The 13,626-nt window shown below is 42.1% G+C and overlaps 1 protein-coding gene across 7 annotated transcripts in view; it reads right to left on the bottom strand.

Annotated features, from left to right (window-relative positions):
- JADE3 (jade family PHD finger 3) overlaps positions 1-13,626 on the bottom strand; it is a 135,537-nt gene that overhangs the window by 6,492 nt on the left and 115,419 nt on the right. For all 7 annotated transcript variants that reach the window (XM_045996433.1, XM_045996432.1, XM_045996438.1 and 4 more), the window contains one exon: positions 12,122-12,238. In XM_045996433.1, coding sequence (XP_045852389.1) covers positions 12,122-12,238 — 117 coding nt within the window. The remainder of the gene's footprint in view (positions 1-12,121; positions 12,239-13,626) is intronic.

The following is a 13,626-nucleotide window of genomic DNA, read 5'->3' as shown; positions in this document are numbered from 1 at the left end:
TATCCAGCCTCACATTTATTACTGCTTGTCCTTCCTTCTAGAGTACCTGAAGTTCTACCTCTGCTGCCCTGCTCCCCCCAGCTCCTTCCACTTTTCAAGCAAGTGATAATCTAGCCACTTCAACTGCATTCCTGAGACAGCCCACCCCAGCTTTGGACAGATCTACTGGAGAAGTCTGTTACCTTACACTGAAATCTGTATCCTTAAAATGTCTATGTATTTGAAAAACCTCATGAAAATGGGGATAATGAAAGCCAAAAATGCACTTTTATCTGGGCCCCTTTTGTTATCACTTGGCTAAGAAACTAGCCAATCATTTAGAGAACACATAGCAAAAGGCATTCTTTAGCAAAAGATAAAAAATTTTGGGCATAGTGCTCTTTTGTTGTTTAGTAACTGATAAAAATATGGGAGGAGAAAGCAAAAGGACTGCTTCTTATTCAAGGGGATGAATGTGTGACATCAAACTACTACTGATAGGAAGCTAGGGGCGCCTGGGTAGCTCAGGTGTTAAGCATGTGCCTGTAGTTCAGATCATGATCTCAGGGTCCTGGGATTGAGCTCCACATCGGGCTCCCTTGCTCAGTGGTGAGTCTGCTTTTCCCTTTCCCTCTGTCTCCTCCCTCTGCTCATGCTCTGTCTCTCTCTCAAATAAATAAAATCTTTAAAAAACAGAAGCCAAAACCAAACCATCTCAGGTCAAATTTATAGACATATGTAGAGACATAACTGTAAGTTACTAAAAATAAAAGTTGTGTACTTAGACGAAAAATGAAATGGCCTTAGGAAACTCTGCCATAAAATCCATTCAATCGCAAAAAAAGGTCATTCTATGATATTTATAGCTGAAGGTCTATATATTTTGATGGTAAAGGAGAAATGCCAAGCAAGTTTTGGTGCCAATCAAATACCTCTTTCCTTTTCTCCAAAAACATATACTTGGAACATTCTAGTAAACAAAATGCCTTTATATACATCTCATTTATTTCTACTGTAACCACTTAAGGTGACAGAGGAGGTATGATGATGCCCATTAAAATAAGAGGTTTATCAGGGGCCTGAGTGGCTCAGTGGGTTAAGCCTCTTGCCTTCAGCTCAGATCATGATCTCAGGGTCCTGGTTTTGAGCCCTGCATCCGGCTCTCTGCTCAGCGGGAAGCCTGCTTCCCCCCACCTTCTCTGCCTGCCTCTCTGCCTACTTATGATCTCTGTCTGTCAAATAAATAAATAAAATCTTTAAAAACAATAAGAGGTTTATTGAGATATAGTTTATGTGCCATAAAAGTCACCAATTTTAAGTATACATTTCAACAGTGTTAGTATGTTTAGAGAGTTTTGCAACCATCACCAGTACATAATTCCAGTACATTTCATCACCCCAAAAGAGAAATCTCCTGCCTACCTGTAGTCACTTGCTGTTTCCAATCCCAGTGTCAAGCAACCACTAATTTAACTTCTGTGTTTCTGTAGATGTGTCTATTCTGGACATTTCATATAAGAGAAATCATACAACATGTGGCATGTTTGTTTTTTTTTTCACTTAGCATATTCTCAAGGTCCAACTGTGTTGTAGCACGTGTCAGAATTTCATTCTTCTAAAAATGTGCCATTAAGGTTCCATTGTATGGATATACCACATTTGTTTATCCATTCATCACTTGATGGACATTTGAGTTGTTTCCACTTTTTGGCTATTATGAAATAATGCTGCTGTGAGCATTGTGTACAAGTTTTTGTGTGGACATATGTTTTCATTTCTCTTGGGTAAGGAGCATTAAGGGATTAACCTTGCCCAAAGAAAGAAGGTTGGCCCTGTGCCCCCAAGCTCCTAAGAGGTAACCTTTAAGCCTCTGGAATGTCCTGACTGATAAGAGGGTTTTTGTTTATCTGGGGTCCTTGGACATGTCAGATAGTCTATGCTAAACAATGTGATTTATGGCGGAGGCTGTGGGTCACATGGGATCAGCCTGACCTCTGGAGGGACTGGAAACTACAGTTAGCCATGAGGGTGGTCAACTGTGTCTAAGCCACCAACTCCTGATAAAATTTCTGAACACTAAGACCCCAGCTGAGCTTCCCTGTTTGGCAATACTCTGTGTATTATCACACATTGTTGGTGGGAGAAATAAACCGTGTCCATAAGACTCCACTTGGGGAGGACAACTGGAAGCTCCATGCCTGGTCCCTCCTGGACCCTGCCCTATGTGCCTCGCCCCTTTGCTGTTTTTAATCTGCATCCTTTGACTGTAAAAAACCGTAACCACGAGTACAATGGCTTTTCTGAGTTCTGTGAACTCAGTGAATTATTGAACCCGAGCATGGTCCTGGACACCTCGCAAACTGCAGGTGTATACTTTGAAGTGCAGTTGCTGGGCCATATGGTGATTCTATATCTAACCGGTTGATGAATTGTCTACCTGGTTTCTACAGTGCCTGCATGTTTTACCTTTCCACCAGCAAAGCACAAGGGTTCTGATTCCTCCACATTCTTGCCAATAATTGTTATTGCCAGCCTTTTTGATTATTATCACCCTAGTGAGTACGAAGTGGTATTGTATTTCACTGTGGTTTATTTATTTATTTATTTATTTTTAAAGGTGGGGGGGAAAGAATAATATTCTATATATTCTTCAGAAATTAGAGAAAAGAAAGGACTTAAGAGATATTTTGTCACCCCTCCCCCCAAATAGTGTGTCCTCCTCAAAAGGGAATGGCACATGCCTGGAACAGCAAGGGCTTGGTGCACATGTCCTCAGCAGTTCCTGTCCCACTGCAGGACAGTGTCCATTTGGTTGTCTTTAATCCCAAATAATCTGTAAACAGACAACTGGGTGGTATCATAGCAATTTTCTCAAAAATCTGTCACTGACACAATGTCACAAATGGTTCAAGCAGCCTACAAAACCTACTCCAGCCATTGTACACTTAAACTCCAGCACCCACAGTGGCCACCAGCCTTCCTGACCTCTCATCCCTAAGGGTCTGCAAGGTTGGAGGGCAGATGTCACTTCGGTGTTATTTAACTTTCCCCATGTTTATATCCAGCCTCCTTTAATAGACTACAAACTCCTGAAGGCAGGGACCAGAAATGCCTTAGAACCAGAACAATCTGTACTGACAAAATTTGGAATATATGAAAAAATATTAAGCACAGTCACTGGGTAGGCATACTTGCATTTTGCCACTTGTTGAAGATTTTCATTTGTTTTTAAAGAAGTTCAACTTCCTCATCATCAAACTCCTATTAGCCTAACAGTAAACTCATAGCAGCCCACTGATTTACCCTGACTTCAATCCACTTGCATGTGACTTCAAATATGCCCACATCCTTCTACTTTCAAAAGGGACACTTATCTAGTTCCAAATATTTGATGATTCTACTCATTTTGGCTGGATGAGTGCTACAGCTTTCCAACAGCAAAGTCCAACAGTCCAATAATAATAATTATTATTATTCCAAGGAATAATAATAAGAATAATTTAAAACAACTACCCTATGACCCAGCAATTGCACTAGTGGGTATTTACCCTAAAGATACAAACGTAGTGATCCGAAGGGGCACGTGTACCCAAATGTTTATAGCAGCAATGTCTACAATAGCCAAACTATGGAAAGAACCTAGATGTCCATCAACAGATGAATGGATAAAGAAGATGTGGTATATATACACAATGGAATACTATGCAGCCATCAAAAGAAATGAAATCTTGCCATTTGCGATGATGTGGATGGAACTAGAGGGTATCATGCTTAGTGAAATAAGTCAATCGGAGAAAGACAACTATCATATGATCTCCCTGATATGAGGACGTGGAGATGCAACATGGGGGGTTAGGGGGATAGGAGAAGAATAAATGAAACAAGATGGGATTGGGAGGGAGACAAACCATAAGTGACTCTTAATCTCACAAAACAAACTGGGGGTTGCTGGGGGGAGGTGGGGTTTGGAGAGGGGGAGGGGGTTATGGACATTGGGGAGGGTATGTGCTATCGTGAGTGCTGTGAAGTGTGTAAACCTGGCGATTCACAGACCTGTACCCCTGGGGATAAAAATACATTATATGTTTATTCAAAAAAAAAAAAGAAAGGATGAATACCCAACTTTTGTAGCAACATGGACAGGACTAGATAGAAGTGATTATGCTGAGTGAAATAAGTCAAGCAGAGAGAGTCAAGTATCATATGGTTTCACTTATTTGTGGAGCATAACAAATGACATGGAGGACATTGGGAGATGGAGAGGAGAAGGAAGTTGAGGGAAATTGGAAGGGGAGGGGAGGGAGACTATGGACTCTGAAAGACAACCTGAGGGTTTTGAAGGGGCGGGGGTGGGAGGTTGGGGGAACCAGGTGGTGGGTAATAGGGAGGGCACGTATTGCGTGGAGCACTGGGTGTTGTGCAAAAACAATGAATACTGTTACGCTGAAAAAATAAATTAATTAAAAAAACAAACAAACAAACAAACAAAAACAAGTACAACTACTATTACCACTAACATTTACTGAATATTTATTCAGTGTTAGGCACTGTGCCAAGCCCTTTACCACATTTAATTTTTTTAAAGATTTTATTTATTTATTTGACAGACAGAGATCACAAGTAGGCAGAGAGGTAGGCAGAGAGAGGAGGAAGCAGGCTCCCCGCTGAGCAGAGAGCCTGATGCGGGACTCGATCCCAGGACCCTTAGATCATGACCTGAGCCGAAGGCAGAGGCTTTAACCCACTGAGCCACCCAGGCGCCCCCTTTACCACATTTATTAAGTAGGTACTATTATCATCTCCATTTATAGATATGGAAACTGAGGCACAGATATGGTAAGTAACTTCCTTAAGATGGTATAAAAAGCAAGGAGGTGGAACACCTTTTTTTTTTTTTTTTAAAGATTTTATTTATTTATTTGACAGGCAGAGATCACAAGTAGGCAGAGAGGCAGGCAGAGAGAGATGGGAGAAGCAGTCTTCCCGCTGAGCAGAGAGCCCGATGCAGGGCTCGATCCCAGGACCCTGAGATCATGACCTGAGCCACCCATGCGCCCCAATCTACTGAGCCACCCAGGTGCCCCATTCTTTTTTTTTTTATTTTTAAAGAATATGAGCTTTGGGGACACCTGGCTGGCTCAGTTGGAGAAGCATGTGACTCTTCTTTCAGGGTCATGAGTTCAAGCCTACGTCGGGTGTAGAGATTGATTGACTGATTGAATAAATACACACATACACTTAAAAAAAGAATAGGGGCGCCTGGGTGGCTCAGTGGGTTAAAGCCTCTGCCTTCGGCTCAGGTCATGATCTCAGGGTCCTGGGATCGAGCACAGATCCCAATGTGGGGCTCGATCCCAGGACCCTGAGATCATGACCCAAGCCGAAGGCAGAGGCCCAACCCACTGAGCCACCCAGGCACCCCCAAAGCTCATATTCTTAACCAATGTTCTTTCTTTCTTCTCAAGGAAAACCTAAAGCCTTTGGACCTAGGTTGAGTGCAGCCTGAACATAAGACATATAAGGACCCTACAGGAATTCTGGAAAGCTGACAGTTAGAGGGACTGTGGCCAAAGTCTAGGCAAAATCCAGAGCTGTCTGGGGCATCTCATTTGAACCTTGTCCTTATGCTCTAGTTCAGGATTATTGGAAGACTTTATGTGCAGGAGAAAGGTTCTAGCTCCATATATGGAAGATGTAGACACTGGTTGTGTTTAGACCCCAAACCCACCAGCGCTGAATTCTATCTTTCCCCAGCAAATGTTCCCAAATCAAAAGAAGACAGATACAAGTATTCCCACTGCTGGGAAACAGGAAGAATAAACACAACTCACAAATAGTTAAGAGATCCATAAAGACTTAATAAAACAAAATACCCCAAATGTGTTACTAACCACAAAGACTTAAAATAAACCCCCAAGAACAATGATGCTAATAAAGCTTGACCCCTACTGAATTACTATATTTGTTTACTATGTTTTTGATTCACATAGAGGGAACAAGATGTCAAATTACTAACGAGTTTGGAATTAACTTTCCTTTGTGGTAGTTTAAAAGGAAGAAAGAGGTTTGGGTCTGTTTTCCCACAGGAAAACTAGGTATCAACCATGGAAAACAAATGCCATTCTACTAGTATAAGTAGAAGGTAGGTGAGAAAAGAATCACACACTTCAGAAGGTCACCTGACGTTCATTCCCCCTTCACCTGAGGGGGAGGGTCTTCAATACAGCCTGGCACTCGCACAGCACCTCCTCAAACCACGAAATCACACACCTCTCCTCAGACCTCTGGGCCTCCCTCTCAGCTGATGGTCCTGCTTCCTACCGCACTGAGGAACTGAAAACAATCAAAAGAGCACCTCTGCGGGTCCGCACCAGCACGTGTGCCTAACGCTGCACCTGCACTCTGCCTTCGGGGCTCCTGTCCTGGCCACCGCCTCCTCATGCGCTTCACCCACCCTCTCCCACCTCCTGAAAACCTCACTCCAGCAGTGTTTCCTTTCCACCAGGTCACTCCCTTTCATGCATACTGCGACGTTCTATGTGCTAACAAGTGTACATGAATATTTGGTATTTCCAGCATCTTGAAGACAAGACCTCTTTACCTCACCTTTCTGAACTGTTCTTACTCCTTTCTTCATGCTGACCACTGGCCATGCAGCTTTTGCCATCACTAGTGCACCTAAATGGTTCCTCCCAATGACCAATAAGCACACTGCTATAATCACACTGCTAAATTCAGGGCCCAGTCTCTCCTCATCTTCAGTGGCATCTTTACACCACTGATCTTTTCCTTCTCCTTGAAATGCTCTCTTCTCTTGAGTTCTAAGCTGCTACACACTCTCAGTTTTCCTCCTGGCTTCCTCACGGTCTCCTCTTGCTGCTTCTTCCTATTCTGCTGGACTTCGTCACGCTGCAGTGCTTCCAGGCCTACTGCTCAATACTGTTCTCTCTATCTACACTCACTCACTCGGTGATCCTACCCAGCCCACGCTAAAGCCATCTCTAGGCCAGTGGCTCCCAAATGCGTGCCTGCGGTCCAGAGCTTCTCCCAGACTCCAAACTCACACAGATAGCTGCCAGCTTGACATTTCCATTAGGATGTCAAATAGACATCTCAAACTTAAATGTCTAAAACTGAACTCATCAACTCTTCCCCCAAATCTGTTCTTCTGCAGATTTCTCCATTTAGTTTATGGCACCTTCATCCTTCCCACTATTTGGGCCCCAAACCTGGAGGCATCCCCAATTGCCTATCTTTCTCTCACATCTCATATCTGATTCACAGTCAATCCTGTTGGCCCTACCTTCAAGATTCATCCAGAATCTAATCACTTTTCACTATCTTCAGAGCTACTACTCCAGTCAAAATCACCACCCTCTCTCAAAGATTACTAGAATAGCTGCTTTTCATATTTCTAACCCCCCCACCAATCTATTCTAAATATAGAAGCCAAGACTCATTTTTCATTTTAACCATTTACCATGGAAATTTAAAAACCTATATAACAGGGGCACCTGGGTGGCTCAGTTGGTTAAACAGCTACCTTTGGTTACTGTCATGGTCCCATGTTCCCGGGATCAGGCCCCATGTTGGGCTCCCTGCTCAGCAGAGAGCCTGATTCTCCCTCTCCCTCTGCCTGCCACTCTGCCTACTTGTGCTCTCTCTCTCTGTGTCAAGTAAATAAATAAAATCTTTCAAAAAGCAAACCAAAAAACTATATAACAGCACAGAGAATACTAATCATGACCCCCATATAGCCATCAGCCAGCTTCAATAGTAATTAATGTATGACCAATCTTGTTTCATCTTTAACCCGTATAGTAGCTTGCCCCCAGAAGATTTTGAAGCGATTAGACATCATATCATTCTATAGAGTGATTCTCTTACAAACACAAGTCAAATCATGTCACTTGCCTGCTCAAAGCCCGTCAGTGGCTCCCCCTTAAACTGAGAGTAAAAACAAAAGCTCTCATAAGGACGCTGGAAGCCCCACACCAGGGGCTGGCAGACTATGGCCCGCAGAGCAAATGCAGCAGCTGTCTTTGTGTGGCCCAAGAGCTCAGAATGGGAACTAAGGCTCTTTTTACATTTTTAAATGATGTAAAAAATAAAAAGAATACCTCATGACACGTGAACTAACATGAAATCGACATTTTAGAGTCCGCAACGTTTAACTGGAATACAGTCACATCCATTTGCTTAAGTACTGCCTGTGGCTGTCTCTGTGCTCAAGGCAGAGGTGAGTGGTTGTATCACAGAAATGTATGACCTGCAAAGCCTAAAATATTTACTTGCTGGCCGTTTACAGAAAAAAACCTGCCAACCACTGCCTTAACCAGTCAAGTTCCCATATGATCTCTCTTGATAGTCTCTTCTCACACACTCCATTCTAGTCTCACTCACTGGCCTCTTTCTGTCACTCAGACAGGCCAGACACACTCCTGTCTCTGATCATCGGCTGATCCCTCTGCCAGGAATATTTTTTACCTAAAATATCTGCATTGTTTCCTCTTACTTTCAAGTCCTTCCTCAAATATCTCCTCTACCACAAGTCCTACTGTGACCACTCTATTTAAACCTGAAAAGCACGCCTCCTGACCCACACTCCCCATCCACTGACCGTACTCCACGTTTTTCCTTCCTATAGCACTTCCCATTTTCTCATGCACCATTTAGCATCTATTCCTTATTCCCTATTTCTGCCAACTCAAACCCAAGTTCCATGGCACAAGGTTCTTTGTTGGCTTCCTGATAAATCCCAAGTGTCTAGAATAGTGCCTGGCACACAACCAGGCACTCAAATATTTGTTGAATAAATGTAATTCTTTATAATAAAACATTTAAGAGTTTTAACTTGGTAAGATCTTTAAAAATGCAGACTCTATACTCTAAGTAATAAAAGTAAGAAACATTGCTCTGCAGATGAAAAACCTACTCCAGAAAGCTTCCTCCAACCATCTGTCCATCCATCCATCAATCTACTATTTACTGTCTGTCCGCCATGTCAGGGGTATGGGGGATCTAAGGATGAAACAATCTGAGCTTACAGTCTACTAAGGCAGATAAACCTCAGATAAATAACTCAGACAGTGTGGCAGAATGTGGTAACGTGGGGGCTGTAATGCAAACTCGAGTCTGCTAAGGTCAAGGCTAGTGTTTTCTTTCGCCACCGTCATGCTGCCATTTATTAACTAGTCTAAAAAAATCATCCTTTAAAACCAGAAAGATAGGGAGAAAAATGAAGGTACTACGATAATGAAAGTAAGTAAATCAAAGGATGTAAGTTCAATGTGCTGTTATAAAATGGCTAATAATGGGGCACCTGGCTGACTCAGCCAGTGGAACATAAGACCCTTGATCTTGGGGTCATGAGTTTGAGCCCTACACTGGGTAGAGAGATAACTTAAAACAATTTTTTAAATGGCTAATAATTATAAAAACATGGAAAATATTTCATTTTCTTAGTGGGGAGAATAAATATTATAAACACATCTATGATACAATTAAATATGGATCTATTTATTTAATAAACACTAATTGAGCACTGAAAATGGGCAGGCATTCCTCTTTGTGGTAGGGGAAATCCAAGGAAAAATGATGAACAACCTTGGTCCCCAAGAGGCTCACATATGAGGAACAACCAGGACAGAACTTAGGAAAACCTATACAGGCAATGTGTTAAGGTAGTAGATCCTGTGGGATTAGTGTTCCCTTAAATTGTTTTCCTTTGTAACTGCTGTGCTTAAATAATATCAGTAGGGGAAAAAAAGTAAAAAAAACAAAAAGGCAGAACAAAGTATCCAATTCTGTCAGATGTAAAAAATGAATTTAAAAAATTAAAAGGGTCTTTCAGTGGAACAGAGTGGAGAGCCCAGATATGGACCCTCAACTCTATGGTGAAATAATCTTCGACAAAACAGGAAAAAATATTCAATGGAAAAAAGACAGTCTCTTCAATAAATGGTGCTGGGAAAACTGGACAGCGATATGTAGAAGAATGAAACTCGACCATTCTCTTACACCATACACAAAGATAAACTCGAAATGAATAAAAGACCTCAACGTGAGACAGGAATCTATCAGAATCCTAGAGGAGAACATAGGCAGTAACCTCTTCGATATCAGCCACAGCAACTTCTTTCAAGATATGTCTCCAAAGGCCAAGGAAACAAAAGCAAAAATGAACTTTTGGGACTTCCTCAAGATCAAAAGCTTCTGCACAGCAAAGGAAACAGTCAACAAAACAAAAAGGCAACCCACGGAATGGGAGAAGATATTTGCAAATGACAGTACAGACAAAAGGTTGATATCCAGGATCTATAAAGAACTTCTCAAACTCAACACACACAAAACAGATAATCCTATTAAAAAATGGGCAGAAGATATGAACAGACACTTCTCCAACGAAGACATACAAATGGCTATCAGACACATGAAAAAATGTTCATCATCACTAGCCATCAGGGAGATTCAAATTAAAATCACATTGAGATACCATCTGACACCAGTTAGAATGGCCAAAATTAGCAAGACAGGAAACAACGTGTGTTGGAGAGGATGTGGAGAAAGGGGAACCCTCTGACACTGTTGGTGGGAATGCAAGTTAGTGCAGCCACTTTGGAGAACAGTGTGGAGATTCCTGAAGAAATTAAGAATAGAGCTTCCCTATGACCCTGCAATTGCACTGCTGGGTATTTACCCCAAAGATACAGATGTAGTGAAAAGAAGGGCCATCTGTACCCCAATGTTTATTGCAGCAATGGCTACGGTCGCCAAACTGTGGAAAGAACCAAGATGCCCTTCAATGGATGAATGGATAAGGAAGATGTGGTCCATATACACAATGGAGTATTATTCCTTCATCAGAAAGGATGAATACCCAACTTTTGTAGCAACATGGACGGGACTGGAAGAAATTATGCTGAGCTAAATAAGTCAAGCAGAGAGAGTCAAGTATCATATGGTCTCACTTATTTGTGGAGTATAACAAATAACATGGAGGACATGGGGAGATGGAGAGGAGAGGGAGTTGAGGGAAACTGGAAGGGGAGATGAACCATGAGAGACTATGGACTCTGAAAAACAACCAGAGGGTTTTGAAGGGGCGGGGGGGGTGGGAGGTTGAGGAACCAGGTGGTGGGTAATAGGGAGGGCACGTACTGCATGGAGCACTGGGTGTGATGCCAAAACAATGAACACTGTTATGCTGTAAATAAACAAATAAAAAAAAAATTAAAAGGGTCTTTGGGGTCTAGATTGTGTTCTTTAAGTACCATTTCTCAGCAAAAGAACCATGTTTACTTGGAGGAGTGGCTGATCCCAGGTCTGTAGCAAGAAATCTACAAGATGAGCCAGACAGCAAGAAACCTCAGGAAACATCCAGAGATGTCCCTAAGTGATGACATCCATCACATGGCTCCTTTTCTGTGAAGAACCTTAGCAGGCAAACCTAACTCTAACCAACCTGTAGTTCCTCTTATGCAGGAGGCCTGGAGAGTAGAAAGGTCAACCTTTCTGCCTTTGCCAGAGGTAACTGGCCTCTCCCAGTCTCATCCACCATTCCCCAACTGCTGCCATTGGGTATGTGGGCTACTACTTCCACTTCATGCAGCTGAATTCCTGTACCCAAGATGTCTCAGAAAACTTTATTGCACTACCATATACAACAAGTGTGTTTGTGAGAATGACTTTCAAACCTATCTACCAGGATTTATACATTTAGCTACATATTTCCCTACCAAAATGAGCTGTCCTTAGTCCAGCAACAGAGTCATTGCTTAAATCATCCTGAAACCTGAGTCCATCCGTAGTTACTGGGTGAGCTACACAGGAACATGGGCATGGTTGTTTTAGAGTTATGGCTTGTTTCTACCCAAGAGGGTATCATCTAGCTTCAGAACTCACCTAATTCATCAGCAAAGGACAGAGATTAACTACCACTATGGACGAAAGGCGTATGCTGAAGCATCCAGAGGCAATGTCTAAAAAAATGGCTTCAGGAATGGTCTGTACAATGGCAGAGACCTAGGAATGAGTGGGAGGCCTCCCGGGTAAACTTCCGGTTAAGAGGCAACTAACACTGGAAGGTTGAGTCTGGCCAATTCAGTGGGAGCCCACTCCACCACTTCTCTTGGTGACTTACCTGAATACAAGCCCCTGTCTTCAACTTGCACAGGTTGCAGACTAAGGCCCATCGACTGGGCGGGATGTGGGAGACCTTTGTGATTGGTTCCATCCTCTCAGGACAAGCAATGCTGACCTACAAATGAAACACCACCATAAGGCAGAGTCATCAAGATATTCCAGAAGTACCATTCGCAAGCCACAAATGATATTACATGAAGCTCAGAACATCCATACAATGAGGTAAGCCACATCTCTAAAGGTTACTATGGAACCAAGAATAAATAAAACCTGTCTCTAGCCACCACTCAGGCCTTTGATCATTTCCAGTAATATAAATGATTCATATACAGAATGAGAGGGCAGGAGTGGAGATGGAGAATGGATACATTAATGAATCCAAGAGATCTACACTTGACTTGGGAACCAAAGAAAGCCACCAAGGAAAGGAATTAACATTCACAAAATCTAGTGTCTATTATATGTTAGAGATGGTGCAACATGCCTTATTTTGTCCTTTAATCGACTAAGGATAAAAAACAGGCAGTGACAAGCCTTTCAGTTTACAAAGAAGCATGATATTGTTGGAAAGTAGCAGCAATCTGAACAATGAAGAGGTTGGAGCACAAAAGTAGGGAGGATGAGGATGATAACAATTTCAAACCACAGCCTTTTAAATCATGTAACTGTTACATCAGATTGCTCTACTCTTTCAGTCAAAGTAGCTTCAAAGTGAAATCAGACTTTGGGAGAGAACTGAAAGGAAGGGCAGGCTTTTTAAAAAGATGGAAAACGGGTTTTTTTTGCATAGGAAAATAAGGGGTTAGGCAACTTCTGGTAAAAAGTGTCCTCTCCCCTTACAAATGTGTACAGGAGTTTTAAAGAGAGCCACAACTTTAACAAAGAGAGAAAGACTGCTGAATAAAGCTAGTTAAACTAGTGCAAGTTCTACCCACATCAAGAAACCAACAGTAGAAAGATCACAGCAATCTTGAGCAAACCCAAAGGTACTAAAAACCCTAATACAAAGTCAACAGATAAGAAAGCTTCTTTTATTTCTAAGGACTCTTCAGGAGTCATGTTCTAAACTCATTATGCTGAGAGAGACTGCTCTATTAGCTGGGGCATTTGCTGCAGGAAATCACTCTCGGGCCAGAAACCCAAGAGTTCACCTCAGTCTATAAGCTGGACAGTCTTAGTACAAAAAAGAAACCATTGCTCAAATTATTTTTTAAAACACTTCTCTATCCATAAGAATACAATAGTATTTATTGTGGACAGTTTAACTCTGTGTGCTTGAGCTTGACTCTTAGTAGTTAACTCCCCTGGAACTGCCATTAACAAGAATAAAGCCAGGGAAGTTTTAAAAGGGGGATGAATTACGAATACAGTATCATCAGCTCTCCCGTGAACTGAATTCTGAATCTCTCTTGCCCTGCAGTTAAACTGCCTAACAAATTTGCTGGCTTAGATAGGGGTTGCGGAAAGAGGATGTGAGTGGGATGTTCAAACCAGTTTAAAGAA

The sequence above is a fragment of the Meles meles genome, chromosome X (assembly GCF_922984935.1).
Source record: "Meles meles chromosome X, mMelMel3.1 paternal haplotype, whole genome shotgun sequence".
NCBI classification, from domain to species: Eukaryota; Metazoa; Chordata; class Mammalia; order Carnivora; family Mustelidae; genus Meles; species Meles meles.
The sequence above is the reverse complement of the archived record's forward strand: the minus strand, read 5'-3'. Positions and strand labels throughout refer to the sequence as shown.